The sequence below is a fragment of the Equus caballus genome, chromosome 11 (assembly GCF_041296265.1).
Source record: "Equus caballus isolate H_3958 breed thoroughbred chromosome 11, TB-T2T, whole genome shotgun sequence".
NCBI classification, from domain to species: Eukaryota; Metazoa; Chordata; class Mammalia; order Perissodactyla; family Equidae; genus Equus; species Equus caballus.
Window position 1 is genome coordinate 42,649,531 of NC_091694.1, and position 15,771 is coordinate 42,665,301.

The 15,771-nt window shown below is 54.7% G+C and overlaps 1 protein-coding gene across 19 annotated transcripts in view; it reads left to right on the top strand.

The window, feature by feature from the left end:
* The first annotated feature begins 1,346 nt into the window (after positions 1-1,346).
* The window catches only part of FOXN1 (forkhead box N1), a 28,247-nt gene continuing 13,822 nt past the window's right edge, over positions 1,347-15,771 (top strand). For 3 of the 19 annotated variants that reach the window (XM_070227705.1, XM_023653099.2, XM_070227710.1), the window contains exons 1-2: positions 1,486-1,725; positions 15,268-15,419. In XM_070227705.1, coding sequence (XP_070083806.1) covers positions 15,297-15,419 — 123 coding nt within the window. In that variant the 5' untranslated portion in view covers positions 1,486-1,725; positions 15,268-15,296. Of the gene's footprint in view, positions 1,726-8,625; positions 8,719-15,267; positions 15,420-15,771 lie in introns of those variants that run through there. The other 16 variants (XM_070227707.1, XM_014742154.3, XM_070227713.1 and 13 more) reach the window with 12 other exon arrangements.

Consider the following 15,771-nt stretch of genomic DNA (forward strand, 5'->3'; position numbering starts at 1 on the left):
GAGAAAGGGGGCACGTGTTTACTGAGTGTGTACTATATACCAGGGATTGTGCTAGGAACTTTAAACATAATCTTATTTAATCCTCACAACAACTTTATGGGTGAATAATATTATTCCCTTGTTCACAGATGAGGAAACTGAGGCTCGGAGTGGTAAGTATGGAAGATGACACAGCTAACCATCACTCACAGATGGGTTCATTGTTACCTGCCTCAACACTTTCTTTTTCAAAATGGATATTCCCTGCTTAGACCAAGAAGTCTCCAAATGTTTTAATCTCCTCTACACTGATGCCAGATGACCACTACCATCTCCCAGCCAAGGCTGATATTACCTCCCTCCTTGAAATGAGATAGAGTAAGCGGGGAGGAGCTGACACGTCCATACCCTCAAGCCAGAAGCCAAATCCCAGGCCTTGCTGGGCAGCAGATCTGCCACTGGGTCCCTGGAGCCTTTGGCTCCAGGAAGGGACACAAGTGGCCTTAGAGGCCAAGACAAGGGGTAGGGGTCGGGTGCAGTGAATGATCAGGGACAGAAGACAGGGGTGGGGCAAAGAAGATGTAAAAGGAAGCAGTGAGATGGCCCTGGGGGCAGGTTCTGGGGCAAAAGCGCTGTCAGGGAGCCAGGCAGGCCCCAGATCTGAATCCAGGTAGGATCAGTGGGGGCCAATTTCCAGGGCTCACCAGGCACTCCGCTCTCAATGTGGACTCTGAGGGACCAGGACCAGGGCCACAACCACATGGATTTCTGTTTCCATCCTCCAGACCATAAATAGTTGCTATGGGATCATGACAGAGAGCCAGGGGGCCCCCATCTCCAACCTGCACAGACACACAGATATACACACACAGGACAGAATTGCTGACCCAGAGCACAGATATATGTACAGACACGAGGGTATAAACACACAGATGACACGCAAGAGGACATGGACACAGGCCTGGATACAGGAACATTGACATGGGGGAAGACAGATACAGATGCAAACCAACCCAGGAGACAAATGTGCAGACATGTGGAGAGACTCATATGCCCACAGACACATGTTCCTATGGGTGCACACACCCACACATGAGGAGAGACCTTGAAGGTGTCAGAAGGACCTTCAGACAGAGAGTTCTGAGCAAATCTGTGCTTGTGCCTGGCCCTTGAGGGGTCACAACTACTGCCTGTCCACACCGGACCTGAGAGAAACCTGGGCCACCACCCAGAGCTGCTCCCCAGAAGCCCCTCACCAGCTCTATGAACACACATGTGGTGGCCTGGCTCTTGTGACACGCGTGTGCATACCCCAACTGGCCTGTGTTCCACCTGTGGGGGCTGACATCCCATTTTGGGGTGCAGATGGGAGCTACGGGATCAGCTCCTCCTCTGCAGGCCACAGGCTGTATCCACCGGCAGAGATGGGGGCCTGGGCTGGCCCAGGAGGAGGGAGGGGTTCGGGGGACCGGGGCGCGGCTGGGGCGGGCACAGGAGCCGGTACCTGTCAAACGAGAGCCAAGGAGCAAACTAGCTTCTTAGTCACCTTGCTCTTCTCCCCGTTTTGGCAGCAGCCCCTCAGGGCAAGGGGAAGCTGATATCATAATTATTGGCTCACCCAGCAGCTGCCTCCTCTCACCTGATGTCAGCACAGACCCAGGATAGCCGAGCTGACGGACTGACAGACGGACGGAGCTCCTGGCCCCCCAGACCCAGGCCCCCACGCCGACCTGCTTCACTGAGCAGGTAAGAGGAGACCCGGCCTAAGTCAGCCGTGGAGGCCAGCAGGGCCGGGCCAGGGCGTGGGGAGGGGGCTTGCCTTTTTAATGGGCCATGGGAGTGAGTGGGAGCACCGGGGTGCTCCCCATCATCTCATTGCAGCTCAAGGGAGACTCAGGAAGTGGGGTGAGTGCCTGGAGGCCAAGGAGGACCCCCTCCTCCATGCTCCTCCGTCTTCTTCCTGTTCTGGGTTGTCTAATTTCAATCATTCTTGTTATAGCCTGGCTTTTCAGTCTGGTGTTTGTTGGATTTTGTGTACATGTCTCTGTGTGTTGAAGGAGGGCTTAGCCACCCTGCGCTGGGGGAAAACGAGGACTGAGAAGTGCTTGAACTGGAAAACGAGAGCTGAAAGACAGGGAGGCAGATTTCCAGCTAGGTGGCTTTCCTGGGTGGAAAGGGGAGAGCCCAGCTCTAGGGGCTGGGTGGTGCCAAGGCTGTGTGTTGATCAAGGAATCGCTCAACGTCTCTGGGCAGCCTGAGCCAGGGTCTAGTTGCCTAGAGCCTGCGAGGAGGCCTGGGTTGCAGGAAGAAGATGGTGCACCTGGTGGAGAGGCAGACAGGTGGCAAACAGGTGCTGCGGACAGTACTGATGCTGAGCTCAAGGCAGAATCCTCCAGAGGTCTAGGAACATCTCTCTTCCTCAAGACCCCTGAAACCAAACGATCTGGGATATACAGGGAACACTCAGACCCTTGAAGTCTAGACTTGGGGGTGTGGGGAGTGAAGGCCCTTAGGGAAATGGTTGAAGCAGCGGGGAGCCCCCTCTGGCTCCCACAGCTCCTCCCCACCCCCTACTTGATCAGGTAAGGCTCTGGCATTCCCCGTGGAGTCCCCCAGGCCCTCCCTAAATGTCCAAAGAAGCAAGTTAGATTAAGAATAGACTCTAACAAGTGGGCGTGTCTGCCTCGTCCCTGGGCACCCACAGGTGTGGGGGGTATGTTTGTGTGTGCATTGTGGCCAGGCACAGCTGGTCAGCGGGAAAGGACCCAGGTAGAGAGGACCCATCTTCTTGAGGAGCCTCTATGCCGGTCATTTCCTGCACCAGACAGGGCTACTCGCTTCTCAATTCCCTAATCCAGAAGGAGAAAACTTCTTCAGTTCCCTCACGGTCACGAAGTCCTTCCTGGAGTCAGAAGTCTCTCCTGCTGCAGGTCCAGCTCTGCTTGCCACATAGCCGACCCTCTGCCCCAGTGATAAAACCCAGTTCCTCTGGGCTGACTGGAGGGCGAGGTGGGGAGGGTGGCATTGCACTCCAGTCCGGTACCCCTCGGGCCTGGCTCCGGTGCAGTGCTTTTACTACCTTGGTCATTCCCTGACCCCCAGGATGCAGGCAGTGTAAGAGCATCTCAACTGATGGGGGGCAGCACCTCCTGCCATGGCCCCTCTCTTCTGTGTTGGGCCAGGGGGGCCAGGGTCGGGCTGGGTCCCGGGGAGGCTCAGGATCCTCAGGGACGAAGGTGCCACGGGGAGAGGCGCATGTCCTCCCAGCTCCCCGCCCAGCCCCGCCCTGCTGCCTCTGCCGAGCTCAGCTCCCGGCTCCAGGGCCTGCCGAGGCACGCTGCCCCCCCAGGCTCGGCGCCTCACTCACCTCCCAGGACCAGGAACCTGTTCTCCCAGGAATGCCAGGGAGTTCTCAGAAGACTTTATTTCCCAGGGGCTCAGGGAGCCCCAGAATACTCTTGATTCTGCTCCTGGGAAGGCGAAAGAAAGCTTAGGGGGTTTCAGACTCCTCCCTACTCCCCATCTTTGTCTCATCCATGCACTGATCCCACATGGCCCCCAACAAACAGCCTTCGTCTTTCATTGTGAGAGGGGAGAAAGCTTGGGACTCTTAAAGACAAGGAGGAAGCCCACCGTGACATGTGCCTTCTGGGAAGCTGTCATGTGCCCCCCTGGGTCTCAAGGAAATCCTTTAGCCCCAACGGAGAGCCCCAAGGAGAGCCATCTGCCGTCTAAGAAGGCAACACTTCCCATGGGCTCTCCATCCTTCCCAGCCAAGAAGTGCTTCCTGATGTCTAACCTCTCTCCTCCCAGATTGAGTCTTCATGGACCAGCAGAACCCCGACTGCCTGCACGGGGCTCAGGCACATAGCCAGAGGCTATTTCTAAGTCACATTGACATCTCCTGGGAGCTTGTGTACAGGAAGGGACAGAAAGAAGGCCCCACGCCCACTTCCCCTCAGTTAGTCTCTCCAGCTCCATACTCTAGTGAGGAGGGGCTGCTGGGAGCCACTTCTGCCCACCTCTCCTTCTTCCTTCATAACAGAGGGATGCAGGGGACAGAGGTCTCACAGGTGTGCCTTCCCCTCTTTTCTTCCCAATCACAGCCCACCATCCCTGCCGAGGCCTGCATGGGAGAGCTCAGCAAGCCGAGATGGGCTTCTGTAGCAGGAGAGATTGACATTAGACTTCAGGGAGATTTTCCAGCATTTTAAATTGAGTTTGACTGGACTATGTGACCACAGGAGGTGGTTTTCTGAGTGGAGAGGCAACAACTGATCTGGGATGGGTGTGGTTGGGCTGGCAACAGGCCCAGGGGTAGAGAAATGACAAGATGACCTCTCAGAGAGTGCATCTCAGAAACATCAGTCAAAGGTCCCTGAATAATTTTGGTCTTTCCACCTTACCCATTCCTATCCTTTGTCCCTTCCTCCATCTCTGTGCCCATCCCCAACCTCAACCTCCACCCCATCCCTAACCCCTCCGCTCCATCCCTGTCTCCTTTCACAGCCCAACCCTATCTCCATCCCCATCTCCAAGCCCACCCCAGCCCTCTTCCTATCTGACTCCCCATTTCCATCCTCAATTTCACCTCCATGTCCACAACTTCATCCGTCTCTTCTCTCTCTACCTCATCTCCGCAGCTCTACCTCCATCTTCATCCCTAACCCCATCCTCCCATCCCGCACCATCCCCACCTCCCGAGGATGGATCTCTCCATATGTCAGAGATCAGCCTTGGAGCCTAACACCACTCATCATCGTCCCTGCCAGGTCCTAGTATGTCCTCCACATTCTCCCAGTGTTCAGGAAAAGGCCAGAGCCATGCCACTAGCCACAAAATGGATTGAATAGGATCATCCTTAGAGAGGTCCTCAGCTTCCTGATCCTATCTGGGCCTTAAAGGCTGCATGCTGGCAAGACAGTAAAAATGAGTTTAAGAGCAACAAGACAAGTCGAGGTCTGATGTCCAGATAGACCTCTCTACACTGCAGGTGGGGACAGGTGCAGGAGAGATAGAGACACATGCTCAGAGGGCCCGAAAAGGAGGCAGTGGCAACCTTTCTCAGGGGCTTGGGAGCATAAGCAGTGCAATTAGGCATGGCCAGGCCCTAAGCAGAGAGCTGCACAGAAGCTGAAGCAAGGAGGCCTGTGGGTTGTTTAGGAATGACTGCCATTGTGAGCATCCCTGGCTCTCTACCCCGCCTGTGGCTCTTGCTTAGTCAGCTCAGATTAATGGGGCCGAGGAGAGAATTAGCTGAATCGTGATCTCTCAGGGAGCTTGAGTTAAGAGCCAACGGTGAGTCACAGAGAGAAGGGAACCCATGCTCTCACAGCTATTCTGGAAGCTCAAGGGGTGGGAGGTACCCGCAAGACCCCCAAAGGATGCAACAGAAAGCCCACTGGGAGTTCTGACCCTAATCCTCTAACCCATGCTCCTGGGACGATGCATGGTCAGTTAACTTCAAGCCCCCAGTCTGAAACTACCACTTTAGGCAAACTATAGCCATCCCAGACACTAACACACACACACACCCACCCTGAATGGGGCGTGTCCCTGGAACTGGATCGCCCGGAGACAGTTGGAGATCCCACCCACACTTGTAAATTCCACAGCCATGTTCCACACTACACCAGCCCATCAGTCTTGGAAGGCACAGGATGTGCATGAGGGCATACACACATCACCATGATCAGAAAACCCAGTTATCAGAATCTGCCCTTAGCAGTTACCCCCAACAGAGCCAGGGGTGACCACAGCAGTGTTCACTGTCAGAAGCGTCCCCAGCTCCCTCTGGGAGGGATTCCTGGAGCCCATGTTGGGCCCCACAGAGCATGTGGCTTTGGAGAGGAGGCTTGGCCTCTCCGGGCCTTCCCATGAACATGTCCAATCTGCTGGAGGTGGCGAGGGTTTTGGAGAGAAAGTTCTTCGGGTTGACAACAACAAGCCTAGGAGGATCTTGGGGTTGTCAAGGGAGAAAGGTGGGGGCTGGAGCCCAGGAGTTGGATGAGCTCAGGGAAGCACCCCCAGAACATGCCACCTCTCCACATCCTTCTCCTCAGATGGGCGAGGGAATGATTGTACCCTCAGAGGCAGCTTCACCCAGCCCAGGTGCCTGGAGGAAGGGCTGTTGCACAGGCACCTGCAGAGCAGGCAGCAATCCCTTCTGCTGGTGGCGCTTCAGTTTCCCCACCTGTCAAATAGAAAGGGGCTTGAGTGGGAGGCCCTCCCAGTGCTTTTCTCACTCCAAAGTTTGGTAAGTCCAAGCAGTTAACTTACTGTCTGCCTCATATGTGTGCACACATGCACGCTGGACAGTGGGGGTTGGGGAGGAGGTGCTGCATCAGTACTTGTCTTGTACTAGATCTGTATTATTAGCAGTGGTGGCAGAATTAATATCCCTAATAACAGATTGGTAATAATGAGCAGTCCTTCTGATAATGATATGTACAAAGCACGAGAGGCCCCTGGCTCAAGGAATGGTGGGATCCTGAGCCATCTCATGCCCCTACTAAGGTGGGCAGGCAGAGAGAGTCCCACCAGCTGGATGTGAGCACTCCTGACCACCCCCATGGGGAGCACTCTGGGAAGAGCAAACGATTGAAGGGGAAAAGATCTCAGCCCCCATCCCTCTCCTGAGATCCCAGGAGCCTGGGACCCGGGGGAGGAGGCAGGGACAGCAGACAAGATGGTGTTGGTTTATGTTCCTCAGAGCATTTTGACATTCTGGCTCTCACTCAGTCCCCAGGATAGCCAGGTGAGGTACATAGGGCAAAGATGAGGATCCCATTTTATAAAGAAGGGAAGGAGGTTCATCCCCGTGATGAGCACACACTGATGGCAGAGATGGGAGAGGATGTTTCTGGGGTCCTTGGTCAGAATGACTCCCTGTGAGGGAAAAGGGGGGCTTTGTAGGGCAGCTGGGGGCTTCCAAGGTGATAAATGCCCAGCTAGGGGATGAGCTGAAACAAGGTCCCAGTCATCCCTGTTGGTCTCCCAGCTCAAATCCTAGCCATCCGCCACCACAGCCAATCAGCTCAGCAGTCAGTTACCGGTGCAGCCCTCAGGAGGCTGGAGGTGAGACCACCAGGCTCAGCCCTGAGTGACTTCATTATGAGGGTGGGACTTCAGGACCCCAGAGCTAATGGGTTCTCAGAGGCAACCAATTTCGTCCCATCCTCCAGCTGATTTCTCCACCCTCCTTCAGCCAGCAGGGCTGGAGGAAGCCTGTTGTAAGGAAGGATGAAGGTGATATTTCATGATCTGTGAAAAATCCCCCTGTTCCTCCAGTCACTCCCTGGCTCATCATCTACTCTTTTTTTGTGTGTGCTTGTGAGGAAGATTGGCCCTGAGCTAACATCCGTGCCAGTCTTCCTCTATTTTGTATGTGGGATACTCCCACAGCATGGCTTGATGAGCAGTGTGTAGGTCCGTGCCTAGGATCTGAACCCACGAACCCTGGGCCACCCAAGTGGAGCAAGCAAACTTTAACCACTACGTTGCCAGGCCAGCCCTTCATCATCTACTGTTTGGTCCCTTTCACAGCTGGGCGGACTGAAGATTGGAAGAAACATTTTTCTGTAGAAACCAGTGTTTAAGGCCTCAGACCACCGCTTTCTGCATACTCTCCCCTGAAAGGATTAAGCAGACAAGAAGTCCCCATCCCCAAGGAGACCCGCTCTCTGGTCAGGCCCCCAAAGGTTCTAGGTCACCTTGCCCATCTACAAGTCTCTTGCCAGGTCTGTTCTCACCATCAGACCCAGTCATGCCTGTAAAAGTCCCTGGGGAAGGTGGAGGGTGCGGGACACCTTCTCCCTGAACTGCCCATCTAAGGGGCTCATGTTCTTAGAATTGAGAATTTCGCCTCCTCCTCCCCTTGCTAACCTTGGAGGGCAAGCTGACCCTGCTTCTGGGAGCAAGATCTGGAGGTGGGCCCACAGCCCCTGAGCCTGGACTCTGGAGTAGGGAGGAGAGAGGAAAAGACCATGAATGGCACCCGAGAGTAAGAGCAATAAGATCCCTGGGGGCTGGGGGTGTTTAGGTAGGAGGTCTCTAGAAAGGGCCATCTAAGATGTAGAAGAACCCAGCAGAGCCAATCTCTCAGACCAGGTAGCCATAGCAGAGGAGAAAGGGGGTCCTGGTAGGTGTGTCTCCGAAAGGGATGGATGGGAGTTTTGAGGGGTAGCATTACTTGTTTCTTTGAAACCAAGCATCCCTTCCTTCCCTTCTACCAAATAAGCAGCCACAGGAGGTCAAGGACTCCCATCAATCTGTCCCACTGTCTGTTCATCCAACTGTCTGCCCATCTGTTTATTTATCCATCTGTCCACCTTTCCATCCTGTCATTTGTCTCTCTATCAATCTGTCCATGCATTGATTTGTCCATTCCATCCACCCATCTCTCCTCCCACCCACCTACCTATCCATCCATCAGTCCATCCATCCATCCATCTGCCCACCCATTCGTCCATCTATCCACCCATCCATCATCCATCCATCCTGAGAAGTCAGTCCCCAGTTGGTTTCCCCAGGGTGGCTGGGAAGGCCCTGTGGTCCTGTGGCATTTATGGGGCATGTGACCTGCCTGCCTGGCCTGGGGAGGCAGCCCCACCCCAGCCCTCAGGCAGGGGGCCGGTCCAGGCATGTGGGAGTATTTATACCTCGATGGAGGCTCCTGGGAGGTTACTGGGCTGAATGACTCCCTGAAGCCGTGATGGTGGCCATGGCCCAGAATTCACTGTGAGTGCTTGGATTCAGCTCCTTTGGGGCCAGGGCTGGGTGGCAGGGGCTTGGGACGGCTGGAGAGATGGAAAGCTCCCCAGAGGTGGCCAGGGATGGTGGAAAGGAAGGGGTGCTGGGGAAAGGAGAGTGGGAGAACGGGAAGCTGTTGGAGTTAGGCATCCGCAGCCAGACTGGGACCCACCCTGGAGAAAGGATGAGCCCATTGCCATTTCCTAGTCTCCGAAGGGTCCCTTAGTGAATGTCAGGAAGGACAGGGCAAGAGGACTACGATTACAAGAGAGATGAAGATATCTGAAAGAACTTCCGGGTCAGCCCCAGGCATGGAAGGCGGCTCAAGTGTTTTTTCAGCATGGGCATACTGAGCAATGCTCTAGGACCAGCCTACTTCCAGAGGTAGGGGAAGGACTGAAGAGCTTCGGAGAGCCCTGATTTGGGGAATGGGAATGACTCAGCTGCAGGTGTCAGTGGCTCAGATTTGAGGAAAGCATCACATGGGGGACATGATTGTTCTTCATCCTTTGTTCTTCCCCACTCCACCCCCTGCCCCTTCTGTCTGTAGCTGCCTCTCAACACACTTTCATCAGATCTCAAGGCAGGGGCAGTTGACCCATTTCCTGAAACCAAGACAGGGTCAAGAGCCAGAGGGGCCAGAATTTTGGCCTCAGAAGCCCGATCTTGATGGGAAGAGAGGAGCTAGAAACCCCCTCCTTCTTTGCTCCCCCAGACTGCCAGTATCCTGGGGTGCTTAAACCTCAGGAGCTGGCCCCCAGGCCCTTCCCTGCCACCCCCGACTAGGTAATTACCCAGCAGCTCCAGGGGACCCCTCCCAGGAGACAGGCGGGTGGAGCCCCGGGTGGGGCCACAGGCAGCACTGGGCACTGACCCCACCCCTTGTAAAACATGCTGCCGCAGCCAGCAACAGAAACCATTAAGGCGGAACTGCACTGTCTCCACCTCTCTCATAAAGGACAGGTAGCCCGGGCAGGAGGGAGTCTGTATGGAGAACCCAGTGAGGGCTTTTGGTGTCCTCTGTGACTCGGCTGCCCACAGGGGAGGCCGGGACACACCCTTCCAAGGAAACCTCCAACCTTGCCCCCTAGCTGCCACTCTGGCTTCCAGGTATGAGCAAGGAAACTAAGGTGTTCCTGAGGTGGGGCCGTGTAGCATAGTGGTTAAGCACACTGGCTTTGAAGCCTGTGTCTGAATCCTGGGGAGCATAATTTGCTAGCTGAGTGAACTTGGGCAAGTCGGGTTAACCTCTCTGAAGCTCAGTTTCCTCATCTATAAAATGGGGATGATAATACAGCACCTCCCTTATGGAGTTTAATAACTTACCCATCTGTACCTGGTCCCTTTGAGGATTTCCTCAGGGACGTCCCTCTTGAAGGCAGAGCAGGGGTGAGGGCCCTGCCGACAACTCTGTGGACCATATACACATCCACAGGACCAGCTTCAGCATCTTGAGATGCAAATGGTCCCTGTGCCTCCATTTACTTATAAGGAAACTAAGTACAGAAAGGGGAAGTGACTTGTCCAAGGTCATACAACCGGCAAACAGGGTATCCCGTGGACCCCACTCCCTGAGTCACTGAGTCCTGAGGCACTAGGAAAAGGGTCTCTGAGAGGTGGGGAGATGTGCTGAGTAGACGGGGCACAGGGCCCGGTGGTTAATGAGAAGGGCACAGAGCAGGGACTCAGTAGTGGTCGTTGTTGATCCTGTTATGCTTTCTGGGGAATTTCTTACCCATCATGGCCCTTACTCAGTTTAGAGAGCCATTTCTTTCTTCCCTCTGACTCCAGGGAAGATCGAGTCTACTTCCTCCATCCCCACCCCTACCCTCCCACTCCCCAAGGATCACGGAAGAAGTTCTGAGAGCAGAGGGTGGACAGAATGCCCAGATACCGAAATGGTCTTCAGCTAATGTTGTGCCAGGGTTGTACCCCTGGACTGTGTGTGTTTGCGGGTGTGGTTGGGGCTCTTGAGGCCTGAGAATCAAGAGATGCTGTTTTCAGTTTAGCTATGTGGCCCTGGCATGTCACTTCTCTCTGGGCCTCAATTTTCTCCCCTGAAAAATGGGCTTAATGACCTTGACCCCTACCAGTGGTATGCTAATAAACATTCACCAACCAGCTCTCCAAAAACAGAAGAAAAAAATCCCCAAAACTTTGACTTGTAGTATTTGCTAATTTCCGTGGGGAAATACTCCCACCATGGCCAATTTGGGCCAATTTGGGCCAGTTTCACTGAATGTGAAATTAGGAAGAGATGGGCACAACTGGCTCTCATGAGCCCATAGCAGCTGGCTCCAGCAGATCAATACCTGCTACCCTCCGGGGCAAGCAAAGAAATGATGAAATGAGATGATACATACAAAAGTGCTTTGTCAACTGCAGAGTGCTTTATAGATGTAGAGTTGTGATGACAATCATCCTTACAGTCGAAGCTACCCCAGGGCACGATCCACCTTGGAGAGCCCTGGCCCAGCTCCAGCCCAGGAAGGGGGCAGGTTGTGAGCTGAGGGAGCTCACACTAAGTGGCAGGGTCATGAGGGCCACCTGGGGTAGCTCCTGGGATCTGAAAATGGAGGAGAGTTGCTTGGACCTCCTGCACTGGTTTGCTCATATTTGCACACACCTCTCATCATGCTCTCTGAAAGTGAAGCTGGTAGGATAGAGGTTAGACTTCAATGAAAGGTTACTTCTGAATGCAGATGGCTCTGGATGGAGCCATCAGAGAGGCCTCCTGAGGGATCCAGAGCAAGAGTCACCCCGCCCCCTTCCTACTCCCAGAAAAATCTCTGGGAGTTTCTACAGCCACTCTACCACGGAGGAACGGCTGGAATGATCTCTGAGGCCAGAGAGTCAAGAGGAGGGAAGTTTTGCCTCTGCCAATAGGGGAGGAGGATGTCAGGGAGACGGAAGTGGGAGGCAGGAAAGAGGAGTTCCCTCTGCTTTCCTCCCCCACCCCCAGAGCTCATGGTTCAAATTAACTCTGTCCCACTGTTAATTATTAGTAATAGCTATCATTTATTGAGCATATACTATGCATTAAACTATTTACAAGCAATAGTTCATCTAATCCTCCAGAGGGGTATGTATTATTAGCCCTATTTTACAGATGAGGAAACTGAGGCCTAGAGAAGGAAGTTAAGCAACTTGCCCAACCAAAGTCCCACAGTTTCTGGGATTTAAACCCAATCCTGACTCTAGAGCTTCTGAACTAGATCATCCAACTTCGGAAGCTCTGCCGGCTGCTCCAGGGAGGGGTCAGGGGCCCAGCCAGCCTCATCCCTCCCCCCACAGTGAGCCCTTCCCTGTGCTTGACAGGAGCCTGCCATATACACCAATCAGAGACCTTCTGCCCAGCCCCTGAGGCACAAGGGCCCTTAGAATGCAGCTGGTGGAGGACTCCCTCTTTCCAGGGCTGTGCAGTCTTAGGCAAGTCACTTAACCTTTCCTCTGGGCCTCCTTTCCTTATCTGTAGAATATAGCTTCAGCTGAGGCAACCAAGGGGCTACCATGGTCACTGAATCAGGAGTCATGATGTACAAAACCTACCCAGAGGAAAGTCTGCAGTGAGGCCCATTCAGGGACTTCTGCATCCTCAGTGAAAACCAAGGAGTGGGCCTCTGAACTCTGCATAGCCTCCCAGGTCCTAATCCTGTCCCTGGGGGTTGGAGGAGGTGGGGTGGTGGTTTGGGCAAGCCAATGAAGGATATGAATGTCATGGCTATAAACTGAAGTCTTCAGTTAAGGCCTCTGACATGCAGGAACTCAGCAAGGGCTACAGATAATGTCCTGGGACGTTATAGGGGCTGGGACAAGGATGGGGGTAAGGCAGAGGCTGAAGGAGTCCTTCTGGGGAGGCCAAACCCTCGGCGGGAGATGCGGCCCAAGCTGGGGCTCAGAGAGGCCTCCTTAGCTTCATGTGTCAGAGGAGCAGAGCTGGGGTCTGACTCCTCCGAGACCGGGCTGGGTGAAGGCCAGGCAGACAGGGTAGAGCTAGCAAGGACAGCTGCCACCTGGGCATGGGCTCATTAGCCCATGTCCCCAGGCCTGAAGCAGCGAGACCATCAGGGAAACTAGAGTCTGGGGTCAGAGGCCACAGCCACATTTATCCACTGAAGCCAGATGTATGACATGTGTCCTTGAACATTTTCTATGTGCCAGCAGCTTATACACCTCATCTCACTTAGTTTTCATGATGACCCTATAAGGTGGGTCCACAAGCCCCGTTTATTAGAGGAGCAAAGTGAGATACAGAGAATTATACACTTTGTTCAAAGTCACACAGCCAGGAAGTGACACAGCTGAGACTTAAACTCAGGTCAGCCCAAATCCAAAACCTTTGCTCCTGACCACATGCTACTCTGCCCCTGGAGAGGAGCGCGACCCCCGCGCCGTGAGTTACAAAGCCTGAGACCCGGAGGTGGGTGGTGGGGGGAACCCAAGCCTTGCTTCGGGAGGCGCTGGAGAACGCCTTGGGAGAGCAGCTCTGGGCAGGGGCCAGGCGTGGCAGGCAGGCCCAAGCTGTCCAGGAGCTGTCCAGGGAGCGGGAGCCAGGTCGGGCGGTCATGCGGAGCTGGAGATGGGCTGCCCTGCACCTCTGGCCCCAGGCCTGCTCCACTGTGGTGTCCAGTTACGGCCAGCTCGGCGCTTCCCCGGTCACGCCACATTTAGCAGTGCCGAGTGAGCGGGCGCCGGGACACGGAGCAGGGGCGGGGGAGACTCTTGAAGGGCGCGGGAGAGCCTCCCACCAGTCCTCCACCTGGACCCCAGCCACCAGCCCCTCCACCACTGATCCCCTGAGGGACTTTGGGCAAATACCGTCCCTTCCTTGTCCCCATTACTCCCCTGTCAAATGAAAGATACGGTTTATTTAACAAAGATGCACCAACCCCAGGCCGGGCACCATGGGACCCATGAGGCCATCCCGCCCTCCCAGAGCTCCTGGGAGAGCATGGCTCGGGAAAAGCAGTTCTTCTGCTCTGCTTGAGGGGGGCTTGAGTAGGAAGGGTAAGTGTAAACCTCGTGCTTTTCTGGTTGTCTGGCCGCCTCAGCTTATCCCATCCCACTCTGACCCTCACCAAATGAAACTGTAGCCTCCTACATGTAAATGAAAGTGCAGCCTCCGGAGTCAGACAGGTCTGCTTCGAATCCCGACTCTATCAAGGATTTGCTGTGTGATCTGTGCAAGTCACAGAACCCCTCTGATCCTGTTTCCTTGTCTGAAGAGTGGGCTTAATAATCTACCTTCCTCACAGGTTTGTTCTGACAAATCAATAAGAAAATTCTCCAAATTTTTGACATAATAGCCAGCCTTTACCAGAGACTACTTGGGCAAAGAGGAGTAAATTCAAAAGGAACTACCCTTTGCAGGTGGTGGAGAAGGAAGGCAGAGAGCTGAGGAAGATAATCGCAGTAAGAGGCATACTAATGATGATATTTATAACGAGAGCTGGCATTTATCGAACACTTACTATGTGCTTGACACCGTGCTAAATACTTTGTGAGCATGGTTTCACTTAATGCAGCATCCCCATGAGGGAGGCCCTGCCTCTCTCCCTGTTTTGTAGATGATGATGCTGAGGCTCAGAGAGCTTCACTGACACAGCTAGCAAGGAAAGGCAAAGGCTGGCTTTGAGCCGAGTCCTCCTGCCACTCGGCTGTGCTGGGGACAGAGTCCACCTATAATTCTAGAAGGTCTGAGCAGAAGGAGCCCTCAGATGTCATCTAGTACAAGCCCCTCATTTTTTGGATGGTAAAACAAAAGCTCAGAAGAGACAGTGACCTGCACAAAGTCACAGGTGTGGAGATGGAGTTTGGAGGACATAGGAGAAGACAGCCCATGCCAGACATTCCACAGTGGGCCAGTGGCAGCATCCCCGGGACTGTGCCAGACTCATGGGGGCATAGGCAACCAGGTCCCCACAAGTCCCCAGTTGCACACTGTGGTCGTGCCAGCCAGGCTGAGGCCCCGGAGGTGGGTACCGCGGGCCTGGCCTCTGCAGAGGGCTGGGTCACCTGCACTGTGAGGGTCACTGCCGCACCAGGCCTGGGCCTGACCCCTTCTCCAGCTCCCCCTCCTCTCAGGACCACCCACTTGCTCAGTCACTGAACAGAGACTGCTTGCCATGGTCACCTAGCCCAGTCTCTCATTGTGGAGACAGGAGACGGAGCCAAGGAGCCAGAGGCAGGGTCTCACTGGGAACCCCTCCTGGTTCACTACTCTGTAGCTGCAGAGCCTGAGAGCACTCCTGGGGAGTCTGGGGGGCTCCGAACTGGCTCATTTTCCTCTCTCCCCACCAGTCTTCTCTCTCTCTCTGTGCTTCTTGCTCTGTCTCTCACATTGTTTATCTGCTTCCTTTTGTTTCTGATATTTCTCTCAGTTTGTCTCTTTGTCTGTCTGTCTATCTGTCTGACTCTCTCTCTCTCTCATCAGAAGTCTGGCTGGAGTTGGGGTCCCAGACCAGGGATGGGGTGGGAGTGGAGGTGGTCGACTTTGGGTTGGTCACCCCTGGACTCTGGTCCTCGCTCTCATCACAGCTGGCTTTCTTCGAGGCCAGGACTGGGTGATGGTGTCACTGCTCCCGCCACAGTCTGACGTCACGCTGCCAGGCCCCGCCAGACTGGAGGGCGAGCCCCAAGGGGACCTCATGCAGGCACCGGGCCTCCCGGGCTCCCCTGCACCACAGAACGTAAGTACCTGGCACCCAGGCCTGGGCTGAGGCCTCCTGCGGTCTGCCTTGTCCCTTCCACCAGCAAACAAGTGTCCAATGACTCCAAGATCCAGAAATGTGCAGCTGTGGCCCCCTGCTTATCCACTTTTGTCTGGGGCTTTCCCAGCACAGGGCTGTAGATCCATCCTACTGGGGGCACCCCAGGTTTGGGAACAGTGTGCCCTCATCAGATTGGGGCTTCCAAGGGCAGACTATGTCTCCTCCATCATTTGGGGGCTCCCTAGACCTCAGCCACAAACTCCTTTACCCTAGCACAGAGTAGGGTTCTGGTCCAGCCTCCGCTTACAGGCTCTCTACTCTCTGTCCACCC